This window comes from Pituophis catenifer, unplaced genomic scaffold, assembly GCF_029215685.1.
Source record: "Pituophis catenifer annectens isolate HBS135680 unplaced genomic scaffold, rPitCat1.0.hap2 SCAF_3, whole genome shotgun sequence".
NCBI lineage: Eukaryota > Metazoa > Chordata > Lepidosauria > Squamata > Colubridae > Pituophis > Pituophis catenifer.
In genome coordinates this window covers 94,520,846-94,536,169 of record NW_027256883.1, presented here as the reverse complement: position 1 = coordinate 94,536,169, position 15,324 = coordinate 94,520,846, and the positions used below count along the sequence as shown (strand labels likewise).

The window sequence follows — 15,324 nt, the reverse complement described above, 5'->3', positions numbered from 1 at the left end:
CTTCTTCCGGCCCTCAGTCTCTCAGGGAGATGCTTGACTTCCTCTCAGCCCCAAGACACTGGCTGGCCCATGAGATGAGAGAGAGAGAGAGAATGAGAGAGAATCAGAATGAGACAGAGAGAGAAAGAGACAAAGAATGAAAGAAAAAGACAGAATGAAAGAGAATGAGAGAAAGAGACAGAAAGAATCAGAGAGAGAGAGTGAGTGAGAGAGAATGAGAGACAGAGAAAGAGACAGAGAATGAAAGAGAATCAAAGAATCAGAGAGAGAATGAGAGAGAAAGAGAGAAAATGAAAGAGAATCAGAATGAGAGGGAGAGAGTGGGGAGAGAGAGAGAAAGAGGGGGGGAGAGAAAGAGAATGAGAGAGAAAGAGTGGGAGAGAGAGAAAGAGGGGGAGGGAGAAAGAGTGGGGGGAGAGAGAGAAAGGGGGACAGAGAGAAAGAATGAGAGAGAGTGGGGGGAGAGAGAAAGAGGGGGAGAGAGAAAGAGAGTGGGAGAAAGAGAGAGAGAAAGAGTGGGAGAAAGAGAATGAGAGAGAAAGAGTGGGAGAGAGAGAGAAAGAGAATGAGAAAGAGGGGGAACAAAGAGAATGAGAGATAGGGGGAGAGAAAGAGAAAGAGTGGGGGAAAGAAAGAATGAGAAAGAGAGGGGGAGAGAGAAAGAGAATGAGAGAGTGGGGGAGAGAGTGGGGGAGAGAGTGTTGTGGCCCCGCCCTCTGAGCCTGTCCCATCGGAGGAAGAAAGCTCCGAGCATGAGGAAGAGGAGTCAGCCAGGCCTCCCTCTCCAGGCCCCTACCCTCTGGCACTGTCTCAGGTGCCGGCCGAGGGAGAGGAGATTAGCAGGGAGACAGGTGGCTCGGATGAGAGCGAAGGAGAAACATCATTCCTGGATGCACGCCTCCGAAGGCGTGATAAACGATTGCAGCAGCTCAGGAGGCGTGCTAGGGATTAGAACTGAGTCACTGGACCACACCCCAGAGACTATATAATAGAGGGTGGTGGCCAGTGATCCTTGTGACGAACAAAAGTAAACCTTGGATAGTCACTAAAGCCTCGTCCGGAACTGCTGAGAGAAATATTATTCTGATTGGACTTTTTGTACGCTAAGTATCTTATCTTTCTGTTTTGTGGAAATAAACGCACTTGGCAGACGGTGTGTAAATCGCTGCCAAGTTGGAGATAAAGACCTGGGTGTGTGCCAAAGTGTTTCCTTAACCCTCGGCTGGCTGTGTTTGTGTGTGTGTGTGGACGGGGACAGATCAGAGAGAAAGAGAGAAAGGAAAAAGGAGAGAGAAAGAAAGAGAGGGAGAGAAAGAGAGAAAGGAAAAAGGAGAGAGAGAGAAAGAGAGAATGAGAGAGAAAGAGTGGGAGACAGAGAGAGAGAGACAGAGAGGAGGGAGAGTGCCTGAAGGACTCCATCCCATACTGGGAGTCCAGGTGCTTCAGCAAGCGGCGCACTGGATTCGTATTAGTGGTCCGTGAAATTTAAAATTATGAAGTTGGTGGTCCCTGAGGTCCAAAAGGTTGGGGACCCCTGGCCTAAGACCATCGGAAGACACATATTTTTGATGGTTTTAGGAATAACGTTATCGTTGGGGGTCACCACAACATGAGGAACTGTATTAAAGGGTCGCGGCATTAGGAAGGTTGAGAACCACTGCCTTAGCTGCTTGCCTTGCTTCGCTTGCCTGAATCCATTACATCAGCAAGCAACTCCCTGCCTGCAATCAAGCAGGCAGGGAGTTGTGGACTTCAACTCCCAGAATTCCTCAGCCAGCAAAACAAAGCTGGGTGAAGAATTCTGGGAGTTGAAGTCTACAAGTCTTAAAGTTGCCAAGGTTGGAGACCCCTGTTCTATTGGGTAAGTTTTTTTCCCCTTTGGGATCTTTAAAAAAAAAATAGTTAATTGGGGTTTTTTTTAGTTGTTCTTTTTTAGACCTAGCCATTTAAAGTTTAGGAAGTTTTAAATTTAGCTTTCATATAAAAATAAAAATAAAATAAAATAAAATAATATTTGTGCAGCTTTCTGAGATTTAGTGTGTTTGTAGTGTTTCACTCTAACTACACAAACACACAAAATCTCATAAAGCTGTATGTGGAATTTTGTGTGTGTAAAGTGTGAAAGTTGGGTTTTTGGGCTTTTTGTGGCTATGTGAGGTTCCTGCTTGTTGCAGGGGCCATTTTGGGTCTAGCACAGCTGCTTTTACATTGTGGATGAGCCAGTTGTGTTGTGTTGTGTTGTGTGTGTGTAAAGTGTGAAAGTTGTTTTTTGGGGCTTTTTGTGGCTGTGTGAGGTTCCTGCTTGTTTCAGGGGCCATTTTGGGTCTAGCACAGCTGCTTTTACATTGTGGGTGAGCCAGTTGATGTTTTTTTAATTTTTATTTGGTGTGCATTGGAAGAGGGGTAGTCTTGTACGGCGAATATAGCCCAAACCCTATATTTTAACAGGAAAATTCGGGGGTCGTCTTATACGCCCAGTCGTCTTATACGCCGGAAAATATGGTACTTTGACAATAGGAAACCCTTAGATATAAAAAATATTCTATATTTCTCTTAGTTCTACATTTTTTCACATGATGCTTCCATTATTTACATTGTCAATTGTTAAAATAAAACATAGCATAACAGCACGATACATTATTTTAATATAATGAAGTTTAAACATATGTCTTATTTTAATATACATTGTGATCCTATTTATTTGTACTTACTTCTTGTAGTGTACTTTCCTTGTTCATGGTCTCATTTTTTTGAACAAATCTGGATCCTGAAGTTAAATTTTGTGAACTCTCTGTTTTTCTAACTGTGAAAGTTAGTGAAATGTTATGGATTACAAAATTAATAAATTGATTTGAATATGTTTATTTTATTATTTAAAATATACAATTTTATAAATTAAAAAAATATATGTGTGTGTATATATTAAGTATTTAGAAAAAGAGCTGACTTTGAAACATGACAATTATTGCCTTCTGATGATTCAAAAATACTACCTAAAATATCACTGAATATCGAGATCTTGCATAATGTAATGGTTTCCAAATGACTGCAAATCTGCTACATATAAAGGATGCTCCATTTATAAAAAGTCATTTATAACATGGTTGATTAAAATGTTTCTTCTGTTTTCACATCCTTTTCACAGAGTCAGTTTGATGTAGAGATGAAGGTGTTCTAGTCCACCCTTAGGCAGGAAAGCCAGATGCATAACTTTGGATTAGACACACTCTCTCAGCCCAATCCATCTCATGGATTGTTGTTCGCCATCTTCAGTTGTACAGTATATAAAAAAGTGAGATAAAAATCTAATAATATATATGTTCGTTTATTATTGTAATAAAGATTTGTTTTGTTTGTCTTTTATATCCGGGGTTGTTGCTTTGTAAACTGGGACATTTCTACTCCAACAAGAAAAGCTGTTTTAATAAGAGCCTTGGTGGCGCAGCAAACTAAAGTGCTGTTAAGTAGCACCAGCTGCCTGCAATTACTGCAAGTTCAAATCTCACCAGGCTCAACGTTGACTCAGCCTTCCATCCTTTCGAGGTAGGTAAAATGAGGACCTGTATATGTATATGTATATCTCATATACAGCCTTTAAAAACAAGGAAAAAAGGAAGATCAGGGAAGAGTATATCAAAAAGCTATTACAAGCTGAAGATAAACTTCAGCAATGTCCGGGAGATGAGGCGATTAAACAACAGTGGTCGATTGTGAGACACAGACTGAACCTATTCGACCAGGAGGAGATGGCACAAAAAATAAAAAGATCCAAACATTATTGCTTTGAGAATGCCAATAAGTCGGGGAGATGGCTGGCTTATAAATTAAAAAAAGAGAGGGAAAAAAATCAAATATTGGTATTAGAAGACTCTCAGAGCAACCTTCTGACGAAGGAAGAAGACAAATTAGAAAGTATAAGAAAATTTTACAAATGCCTATACAAAAATGAAGAAATTGAGTCAAATAAGGTAGAACAGTATTTGATGGAAGCCATCTTACCCCAAATTACAGAAGAAGAAAAGGAAATGTTGAATGGAAAGATCACTATAGAGGAATTAAAAACCGCCCTCTCTAAAATAAAGAAAAACAAAACCCCAGGCCCAGATGGTCTTCCCGGGGAAATATATCTAAAATTCGATGAAGCCCTGAAACTAGAACTATTAGAAATATTTAACGAGGCTCTGGCTAGTATAACAATCCCGGATACCTGGAGGGAAGCATACTTGACGCTCATACCGAAAGAAGGTGCCGACCCGAAACAGATATCTAATTACAGACCCATCTCCTTGTTGAACGCAGACTACAAACTGTTCATGAGCATAATTGCGGAGAGGGTCAAAAAAATTTTTAAATCGGTGGATCCACAAAGATCAGAACAGTTTTTTACCAGGGAGACAGATCAGAGACAACTTGAGAACAGTATTGAACACCATAGAATTCTATGAACAACATCCTGAAAAACAGCTGGCCCTAATGTTTGTCGATGCCCAAAAGGCGTTTTGACAATTTGAATTGGACTTTTATGATTAACCAAATTAATCTAATGGGATTCGGGATGAACTTTAGGAAGATGATCGAGAACATTTACCATAAACAGAGGGCAAACATATTAGTGAATGGAGATAAAACTCAGGTATTTCAGATCCAAAAAGGAGTGAGGCAGGGATGCCCCCTATCTCCCCTACTTTATATTCTGGCGCTAGAGGTGCTACTTAGAAAGATCAGAGCCAATAAAGAAATCAAAGGATTAAAGATCAGGAAGGAAATATTCAAAACGCAAGCTTTTGCAGACGACGTAGCCCTCATAATAGAAGATCCACTAGAAACCGGCTTAAAATTAATGCAGGAAATACAGGATTATGGAGAAGTGGTGGGCCTTAAACTCAATAGGAAAAAAACTAAAATAATAGTGAAAAACATGATAGATTTACAAAAAAAGGAATTGGAAGACCTATTAGACCTCCACGTAGTTAAGAAAATAAAATATTTGGGAATATGGATCACTGCAAGATTCTCATCATTAAAAGAAGACAATTATATCCCCCTATTGCAGAAAATATATCAAGACCTAGAAAGATGGAAAAGGCTAAAACTGTCTCTGGTAAAATAGCAGCGATTAAAATGAACATCCTACCCAAAATTCTGTTCCTATTTCAAAATATCCCGATAACCTTAGATAAAAAATTCTTTCTGGACCTGAACAAACACATTAGAAATTTTCTATGGGAGGGTAAAAAATCGAGGATCTCCTTTAAGATACTCCAAGGGAAAAGAAATTTGGGAGGATTCGGGCTCCCCGATTGGGAAATATATCAAAAGGCGGCGAAAATAATTTGGATTAAGGAGTGGATTACGTTACGAAATAGGAGAATCCTGACATTAGAAGGACATGACCTATTAGAAGGATGGCATGCCCACCTGTGGGATACAAAGAACAAGAAAAAATCCTACTTTCATAAACACAAAATTAGGGAGACTCTTATACGTACGTGGGAGGAAATTAGACAGAGGATTTATACTAAGGTACCTAACTGGCTTTCTATCACGGAAGCGTTGGCGGCCCCAAACAGGAGAGACGATTATAAATTGGGCACATATAAAGACATTCTTGATGAAAAGGGGAAGCTTAAATCTTTGGACTTATTGAGGGACCAGGGTTTCAACTTGGATTGGTGGAATTACCTGCAGATCAATTCAAGATTTCAAAAAGACAGAGACCAATTTGGTATAGAAGCTAAATATGGAAATTTTGATAAAATTATTTGGGAAATAGACAAGAAAATGCTAGCAAAAATATATAACTTCTTATTAGATGGGGATAGGGCAGAGATTATAGCAAAAATCAGCTAAATATTTGGGAAAAAAACCTGGGATACAGACTAAATTTTAATGACTGGGAGATGGCCTGGAATAGGAATTATAAAATGATGAAATCGGCAACATTTAGAGAAAATCATTATAAAATGCTACACAGGTGGTATCTAGCACCAGCTAGGTTAGCGAAAATGTTTCCCAATCTCTCAGCCACCTGTTGGAAATGTGGAAAAACGGTCGGCACCTTCTATCATCTATGGTGGACCTGTCCAGAGACCAAAAGATTCTGGTCAAAAATTCGCTTTGATATTGGCTTTGTGAAATAACGGGACAGGAAATAGTTCTATCTCCAGAAATCTTCCTTCTGGGTATAACCGGAGACGTCTTCAATAACAACAAAACTCAATTCATAATCCAGATTACAACTGCGGCTAGACTAGCCTTTGCGAAACACTGGAAAAATAATTCCATACCATCAGAAGAAATACTAATAAACAAAATCCTAGAGTGTGCAGAAATGGCAAAATTGACGAGTGAGATAAATAATGAGGAGAAATCTAAATATTATGAAGTATGGGGAAATTGGTATAATTGGTTGAAGAACAAGACAAAAACATGATTTTAGGATATGATTTGTTAAGTACTTGAAATATGAGCTATATTGCATAGAATATGGAACAGCTAAGGATGAAGTTTATTTAACGTATGATTCCGTAAATTGTACAAACACTGTACCTCTGAAGGAAATAGAGATTGTATATTTTCTTTTATAATGGAAAAATTTAATAAAGTATACATAAAAAAAAAAATGAGGACCTGGATTGTGGGGGCAATAAGCTGACTTTGTATAAAAAAGAACACCGCTTAGGGGGGGCCGAAAGCCTTACTAAGCAGGTATATACAAAAAGTATGAAGGCTATTGCTTAATGCATTGTAAGCCACCCTGAGTCGCCGGAGAAGGGCGGCATATAAATCGAACCAATAAATAAATAAATAAAATAAATGAGTAACCTGATTCATGTTTATTCAAAATAAATTCTACTGAATTGACTGGGCTTTATTTTTGCTACAACGTTAGCGTATGTTTTACAGAAATGGGTTAGAATTAAAAATTGCTATCAGTCTTACTGAAGTATAAATGTAAAAAATGAACTTTTAAACCATTGTTATTATAAAAATTAATAATGAATTGTATTTTTAAAATGCTTGGATGTAACTGTAAATAATACAAGACAGAAAATGGCATAGTAAATAAATTTAGCACATGGTATGAATAATGTTTCAGATGTTACATACAGCGACTGAAATATGAAAATAATTCTTTCTCGAAGTATTTCTAGATTACCTTGGAAAATATCGGAACTGCATTGATCTCTAATATCCGAGGTACTACTGCTTCGAGTTAATTGATCCAGGTCTGAAAAAGGACTGTTATACTCTGCTCCCAATAAGTTTACTGGTTGCTGATTCACAATTCCTGATCCATTTTCTGATATTTCATGTTGTTCATTTTCTATAGGGATTGATATAAAAGTTTTATCAATTACATTTTTAAAATGTTCATCTCTATTTCTAATAAAGGTCTTTGACTTATTAAAATATTTACATACTTATCATCAATTGACATATAAAACATTGTCACTTAGCACAAGGTAAACATATAATACAGTTTAAGCCATTGTACTATTGACTTGTGATGGCAATGTCCTATGATCTGAAGTATGAAGGGATATCTAAAACTATTAAGAACTTATCAGAACACTATTTCTTCTCAGCAAGATTAATTTTTTCCAACAAAATGAATTCCTTTATGTTAGAAATATGGTAGCTGTAAAGAAATTTCAAATATCAACTTTTGTTTTATTTGCTTTTTTAAAAAAATGTATGTTTTGAACTTTGTGTGCAAAAAATACTTGTACATTGATTGATATAGAAATATTTCTAATTATGAATCTGATATCCCTGTATGTGATTGGAAGTATAGTCTGGCCATTTACTACAAAAATAGCTGGAATATCATGATGGGAAAACAAAGGCTGACAAACTGCTGCTGGCATATATTTGTTTGATTGTCTGAGATATGAACTAAAAATTATGAGAATGCAGATAGAGTATGTCTCAATATTACCCAGAGCTATCCATAATTCAAAATAACCCTACTGGCAGCTTTTATAAAAAAAAGTATGCTTAAAAGTACTCTAACTACATTGAATTCTGCATTTATACACATTGTTAACTGTTCTTTGCTGTGGTATCTATGATTTACTTTACCCATAAAGTGAAAGCATATAAGAATACATTAAACTGATATATAATATACAATTGTAATATAACACTGCCCTCCAATTTTTCATTTTTACTTAGTATATCTAGTTACAAATTTATTTTTGCATTGGTTTAATCTTCATATCTCTGTTCAATTATATTTATACAGAAATAAGTATGACTACATCTGCAAGGCTTTCTTCCTGAAATATTCACACCCAATACTGTATTTCAGTGTAGCATTACATCTTACTATGTGCAGTCGTAAAACCCAGAGACATGAGTTTTTTGGGAAATGCATTAATTCTGGACCTCAAGATAAGAAGGTACAGTTTTTTGTATATAACAAATATATATTTTGAATTCATTAGATGTCAAAATGTTATGTGGACAAATGAACAAGTTGATTTGTGAAACCAGCTTAAGCCCATTTTTTCCCATATTTTTCATAACAAAATGTGAGTGTCAAATTATTTAATAAAATTTTCCTTGGGAAAGTGGTTTGTAGTATTCTGGTTGTGATCAGGCTCCAAAAACATGACTACCTCTTATTGTTGCCATGCTTCCAATACCTCTAAATTTAAATGGGAACACTGGCACTTGTAGTTGTATCTGAAAACTGTATCAATCTGGGAAAGACAGGAATCCTAGCAGACCTGCATCCTAGTTGATTTGTAACTATCAGTCTACAGGCAAAGCAGGACAGCCTCATAACCTCTCCATCTATGACAAGAGTGGAAGAGGCAGTTATGGACTTGGCAGCTCTTCTATTGAAAAGCAGCATTTCTAAAGGGGAAGGTATTAATGGAAAAATAAAATCACACCAATGAACTCAGTGCTTCTGCCATATCACTCAACAAAAGCACTCTCAAATCCACCAGCAGGTAGCATCCGTGAAAAGAGGATAGACAGTGGAGATGGCAGCAAGAGCTGGATGATTTAACAATGGAAGCAGAACTTAAGGGTGCAACGAGAACTTACAATATCAGCTGTCTTTTGATAGATCTCTGGTATCATTTGATTGTTCTGTTTGTGGTAGAGCTTGGAAATCTTACTGTGAGGACTTGCATCCAAAAGAAGCAGAACAAATAAAGTATGTGCATTTCCCGTTTGCCCTTCCTCTTAAAATAAACTTATCTTGCTAAGCTGATTGATCTCTGGTTGACAAACATGGGTTCATCAGTGGACATTGCCACAATTCTCTTAGCAGGCTATCTATCCAAGTCCAATTCTATAAAAAATTGTATCAAGATTAGGAACTAGAATCATAGTTAATTATCTTTCCTCATTTTCTCAAATACAATTGGCTAAATTGGAAAATGAACTTAAAGATATAAGGGAATTGGAATAGATATGCGCCCATGATGTGATTTCCTGTAGGCTTGGAAAAATCAGCTGCTGATTTAGCTACATAGAGAGAAAAGGGAGGTGTGAAGAATAAGTAGTATAGGAAGTGTGAGGATTTATCTCATTCAAAATGTACTTCCCAAGTATTATTAACAACTTGAGAATGTTGTAGAAGTCTAAGAAACTGCTATATTTCAAGATCAACAATTAGTCTCTCACAGTATAAAAGCATATACTGTGTATACATATATGTGTATATATTCACTGACAAGTGAGTATTGTTCAAAGGAAATTGGTATATGTCTAGAAAAAATTTGGTTTCAGTCACAAAGAAACTTGGGAATCTGAAGCTGCTTTATGTAAACAAAATTTCAGATTGTTAATGCTTACTTTCTGACATACTTGGAAAAACACTGATGTTTTCAATCAAAATACAATATTATGTAATATTAGGATGTTGTATGTAAGATATAGAGTAAATTAAAGCAGAATACAATCTTGCTAAATTATAACAACTGTATAATATCATACCTGAAAAAGTGCAAGAGTAAGAAGTGTAAGAGATATCAGGCAAGAGAGAGCTCACAGTATGAAGGAGAAGAGGCACACTTTTAGTGGCTGGCAAAGCCTCACAGAGACGAGCACAGTTGTTGATAGACAGACTTCGCTTTGCTTATAGGGAAAAATAAATTAATAGAAGTAAGAGAGTAATTTTATTTTACTTAGCAGAATGATGTTTTTTCCACATAAAACAGAAAATAACAGAATCTCATAAACATGCATGCTGTGCATATACAATTCATTAAGGTAAAAAAGCAGTACAGAAGAAATTCAGTAAAGTGTATCTATCTCCAAGGTTATCCAATATTTAAGAGTTTTTTTTAAGCAAACCAGTTTATTAGAAAAAAGAACTAGAGGACAGAAAAAAAATCTTGTTTTTTGAGCTTCTGTAGCATTAATGTTGCTCATCATCCTTATTTCTCTGTGTTACTGATTCTATAGAGGGGCTGCAGTGGCTCACGTGGTAAGACGATGGGCCTGTGCACCGCTGAGGTCAGCAGGTCGATTCCCGTGAGCAAATAAACCGCCCGAAAAATTCCTTTCACAGAGACAGCCAGCCACCTTGGTGATCCCTGGCTAACATGTGCCATACATTTTAAAAACAAACAAACCCTGATTCTATAAAAAGCACATCTTATGATTGCACGTTGTATTACTGCAGAGAAAGTGACTACATCATCATTTAGGAATCTGTTAAGAAGATGGCAACAGAACAGTTATGGCATAAAAATAAATATAGTTTCCCTGGTGATATCAGCATTGACAAAATCACCATCAGTCAATTAGAGCTTTATTTAGAACAGCTTATATCCTGCAACAATTTAATACTTAACACCATCAAATAATCTATCCCAGATCCTAGAGAAAGATGGCTAAAAATGCCAAATCGAGTCTAAACATTTGGCTAACTTTGCAACAAACAATAATCCATCAAAAACAACATCTGCCTATCCCAGGTCCTTGGGAAGCACTTGATAAGGGAGTTAAAATGCCATATACAGTATAAACACCTGACTGACAAACTGCAATCATCATCATAATCATCATGTTATCTTTGCCAGAGCCAGAAACTGCATTGGCAGTGGTGCAAAATAATTAAGACTTTAAATGGCAGTTTTGAGTATTCTGAACATAAAACAACATTGGGAATTTTGATCCTTACTAGTTCAAGTTTCTCAGTGTTCCAAAATGTTTTTTTTTTAAAAAGAATGAACTGTTCTAAGCTACAGAAATGTGAAGATAATCATTATCCAATAAAAGAGCAAGCACTAATTCAGTCTTGATGCTACCCATTGAAGGTAGCTGAAGGACAGAAAGAAAACAGGTTGAGGGGAAGCCACATAGACTAACAACCATTTTGGGTATAACAAACAGGCTGTATTTTTTAAAAAAACTATTGCTATGAAGAAATGATGCTGATTATATAATTCTAATATAATATATTGTCCCTACACATTCCCATGTGGTTTCATTTTCAAAGAAATGTTGCCAAAACCAAAAAAGTATGTATACCGGTAATCTTGATTTACAACCATATGCTTAACAACTGTTCAGATTTAGGACAGTGCTGGCAAAGCTAATGGGGGAAGTTGGATTCACTTAATGACAGCATGATTAACTTAACAACCACAACAAAATGATTGTAAAATTAATTAATTAAAATTAATGAGTTGCAACTCATTTAACAACCATATCGCTTAGTGATGAAAGTGCCAGTCCCAACTGTGGTTGCAATTTGAGAACTACCTGTGCACATAGAGTAGTAATGTGAAATGAAGGCTATGCAGCTGAGCCTTTAGACTGCTAAATGCAAGAATTGTTGTGGTTGATGAGCTTTGCATGTTGGACAAAAAAAATACGCTGTGCAAAATTCAAGTCAGTTAAGTGCATAGTTACTGTTCGTTGTTCATGATTTATCCATTGCTGTTGTTACTTTAAAAAACAATTTTCAGCAGGTTTGACAGTAAGCAGCATTCAGCGTGGAATACCATTGTATCTATCTAATCAAGGAATTCAAGCAACTGCTGTAATTCAAGAGCAAGCACTATATACAGAAAGCATTCAAAACATTTGCCTCCTATTCCCATCGTATGAAATGAATTATCAAGCTCCTTCTTTGTTTTAGAAGGTCCACTTTTTCACTAACTATAAGAAAATAAACTCTCACAGAACTCTTTCTGTTTCTGAGTTCCTTCCCTATAACAGAAATGCTGACAAAAAGGATTCTGAGTGAATGGGAAAAGATAAATAAAGGGAGTCTCTCACAAATTAAATATTGTCCTTGATGCACCAACAGATGCAAATCTACTTATAAGAGATAGAAGTGTGAAAACAGTCCCACTCAATCAGTCTTCTTGTTGCCAAACCCTAAGAGGCAGATAGCTACCATACAAATGTTACCCTGTGGCAGAGGCATCAATCTCATCTGAAAAAGCTTAGACAATGCATGCTACATTATTTATTGATGTAGAAAACCATAATCATGTTGTTAGCAGTGACCTGATAATTTTGTTCCAAAAGATGGGTTTGAATGTAAGGCTTTGAAAATTGCAAAGGTCCAAATAATTAACTTGATGTTTTCATTTGGAGAGGAATCATATCTTATTTCCTCTAATAACACTCAAGAGAGAAATCCAAATTCTATTAAAAGATTTGCTGACACTGTCATAAAAAGAGGCTTGGATGTGAAGGAAAAGCCTTCTATCAAAATATTCACCACAGAAGAGTGGTGAGTTACCTGGAAGGTTTGCAAATTAGGTATTTACCAAGAAATAGAATAGGAAGAAAATGGGTCCCTTTGTTTCTCGAGGAGCTACATGAAATTGTTGGGAGCATGGGGGAAAGGTGGAGAGTGGTTGTGCACAAAAACTCAATACAGGTAAGTCCTTAGTTAACAATGACAATTAGGATCAGAATTGCTGCTGCTAAGCACTGTGGTCATAAAGCAACATGCAACTTGAAGGTCCTGCTTAGTGACAGCAATTCTAGCAATTTTGATTTCCATCGTTAAGTGAGACATTACATGGTTGCCATTTGCAACCTCTTGCCAGACTCCCCATTAGCTTTGCTTGTTTGAAGTCAGCAAAAAGGGGGAAAAAGGGGGGGAAAAAGTCAACCACAGGCAACTGTGACATTACTATTGCAAGCCAGGTGCCAGAATTATGATCATGTGAATGTGGAGTCAACTGAAACTCTGAGAACTGGTTGCAAGTACCACTCATTTAGTGCTATTCCAAGTTTGAACTGTCACTAAATGTGTAGTTGTTAACTACCTGTAGCATAGCTAAAGGAGACAATAGTAAAAAACCATGAATTTGATACAATAGTTTTCCAAGCTAAGCAATAAGTGGTAAGTTCTTGTATCATGCTGGAGAACAAGAAAACAATTTGCTCCTGGACATGTTTCACAACTAAGATTAACCATATTTGTACACAGGTGGTTGATAATAGAACTAATTCCTTCTGCTTAGTAATACTTTTCAACTGTGCACTTTCTCCAAGGCACAATGTTTCTGTACACTGAGCAAACTCTATCACATGGGAGATCAGGGTGGATAAAAATCAATGATTTTTTAAAAAAAATCAAAAAAATCTGATTTTTTTTATTTAAATCGGATTTTTTTGATTTTTATTGAATTTATTTTAATAAAAAACTTTTGGGGTAAAAATCTATCGTAAGATAGTTTTCTATTTAAGATACATAAATAATTTAGTTTATTCAGCATGAAATGGAGCTTAGTTATGTAGCATGAGGCTGTATATTCTGCAACACTGGGACTATCGGTGAGTCAATAGTGGGTCAAAGGAGTAGCAGAGATGACAGTTGCTCTTTAAAAATTATGATTTAAATCGAGTTGATTTAAATCAAGCCTTTTTACTAGTGATTTAAATCATGATTTAAATTGTGATTTAAATCAACTCGATTTAAATCAAATCCACCCTGTGGGAGATGCTAAGTTCTTCTCTTATCTTACTCCAATATTCCTATAGAACGGAGCCAGGAGTAACTACAGAGGGAAATTATGCCTACTAAGAGAGGTACCAGTGGATTTATCTTTTCAGTATAAATCTGTTACTTTGAAACTGGAAAAAAAACACCCCAAAAAGACTACATGATGAGTTATAAAACCAACCTCCTCTAACTATAAGTAGCTACAGTATAACTAACAAAAATAGGGAAATAAGATAGAACTGAACCAGTGTATTTTGGATAGTTGAAACAATAGCTGCAGTTCATCCGAAGGCAAATGTTACCAACAATTTTAAAAACTGTTTGAAAATCTTAATTCTAAAGGGCCTCTGGCTGCAGCCAGGACACTTTTTCAGAGAGTTGATGTTAAGAAAAGTAATTCTTCCTCATTCGCTCTGCAAACTTTTGCAATGCATACAATTTTGTACTACATGATAAAGGTGTGATGGGTAAGGAGAATGCCTGTCAGTAGCTGGCAAGTTGTAACACATTTAATAAAGGCCTACAGAGTTATTTTGATGCTGTATGCCAGCATCCCCAACCTTTCTAGCACTAGGGATCGGTTTCGTGGAAGATAATTATTCTATGGACTGGAGGGGTGTTTTCACATGCAACCTAGATCCTGGGCATGCACACATGGAAGTTTCACTAGCTTGCCCGCCATTTGCATGGCGTGGTTCCTAAGAAGCCATGGACCAATACCAATCTGCGGCCTGGGGGTTGGGGACCCCTGCTAGACCATACCGCCATTACAAATATAGAAATCTTTGCAAGAATTTATGAAAAGTATCTGGAATTGATGAGTAGGCAACATATGTCCTTATGAAGCATGAAAGATATAACTAGGAAGTGGCCAACTAAACATGAATTCTCTGTGGAGACTAACTCTGGATTTTTCAAGAAACCATGAGTAAAACAAGCCATGATTTAAATTAGTAAAGATGAATGAGGAAAAGTGAATCCCACCCCCTGCAAAAAAATGGAGCTCAAAATATCTTACTAGGAACTCCAGAAAAAAGGAACTGGGTGGAAATCAGAGTAATATATTTTACAGTAGAGGTCATGTTACTAATCAAAGTTCCTGAAAAATTACAAGCATTTTTGAACACTGAAAGAATGCAAAAGTATTTGTTATGGATTTTCCAGGAATTTTGTTTTTACTCTTAGAGCTCCAACTACTTAAAACTACAGTATATAACTTATAACAAGATTGAACCTACCAGTCACAATAATTTTGCAATTTAATAGCAAAGGCATTTACATTATACACATACAATCTTTGAATCTTCCATAAAATTAAAGAATCAAATTACATTCATATATAGTAACTACAGGTTGAACCATACATATAGGAGTTTCAAAGGTTG

General features: G+C 36.4%; 1 protein-coding gene across 1 annotated transcript in view; it reads right to left on the bottom strand.

The window, feature by feature from the left end:
* RALGAPA2 (Ral GTPase activating protein catalytic subunit alpha 2) overlaps positions 1-15,324 on the bottom strand; it is a 176,220-nt gene that overhangs the window by 116,607 nt on the left and 44,289 nt on the right. The window contains exons 17-19 of the mRNA XM_070941007.1: positions 9,958-10,098; positions 7,160-7,327; positions 2,712-2,803 (exon numbers count right to left, since the gene is read on the bottom strand). Coding sequence (XP_070797108.1) covers positions 2,712-2,803; positions 7,160-7,327; positions 9,958-10,098 — 401 coding nt within the window. The remainder of the gene's footprint in view (positions 1-2,711; positions 2,804-7,159; positions 7,328-9,957; positions 10,099-15,324) is intronic.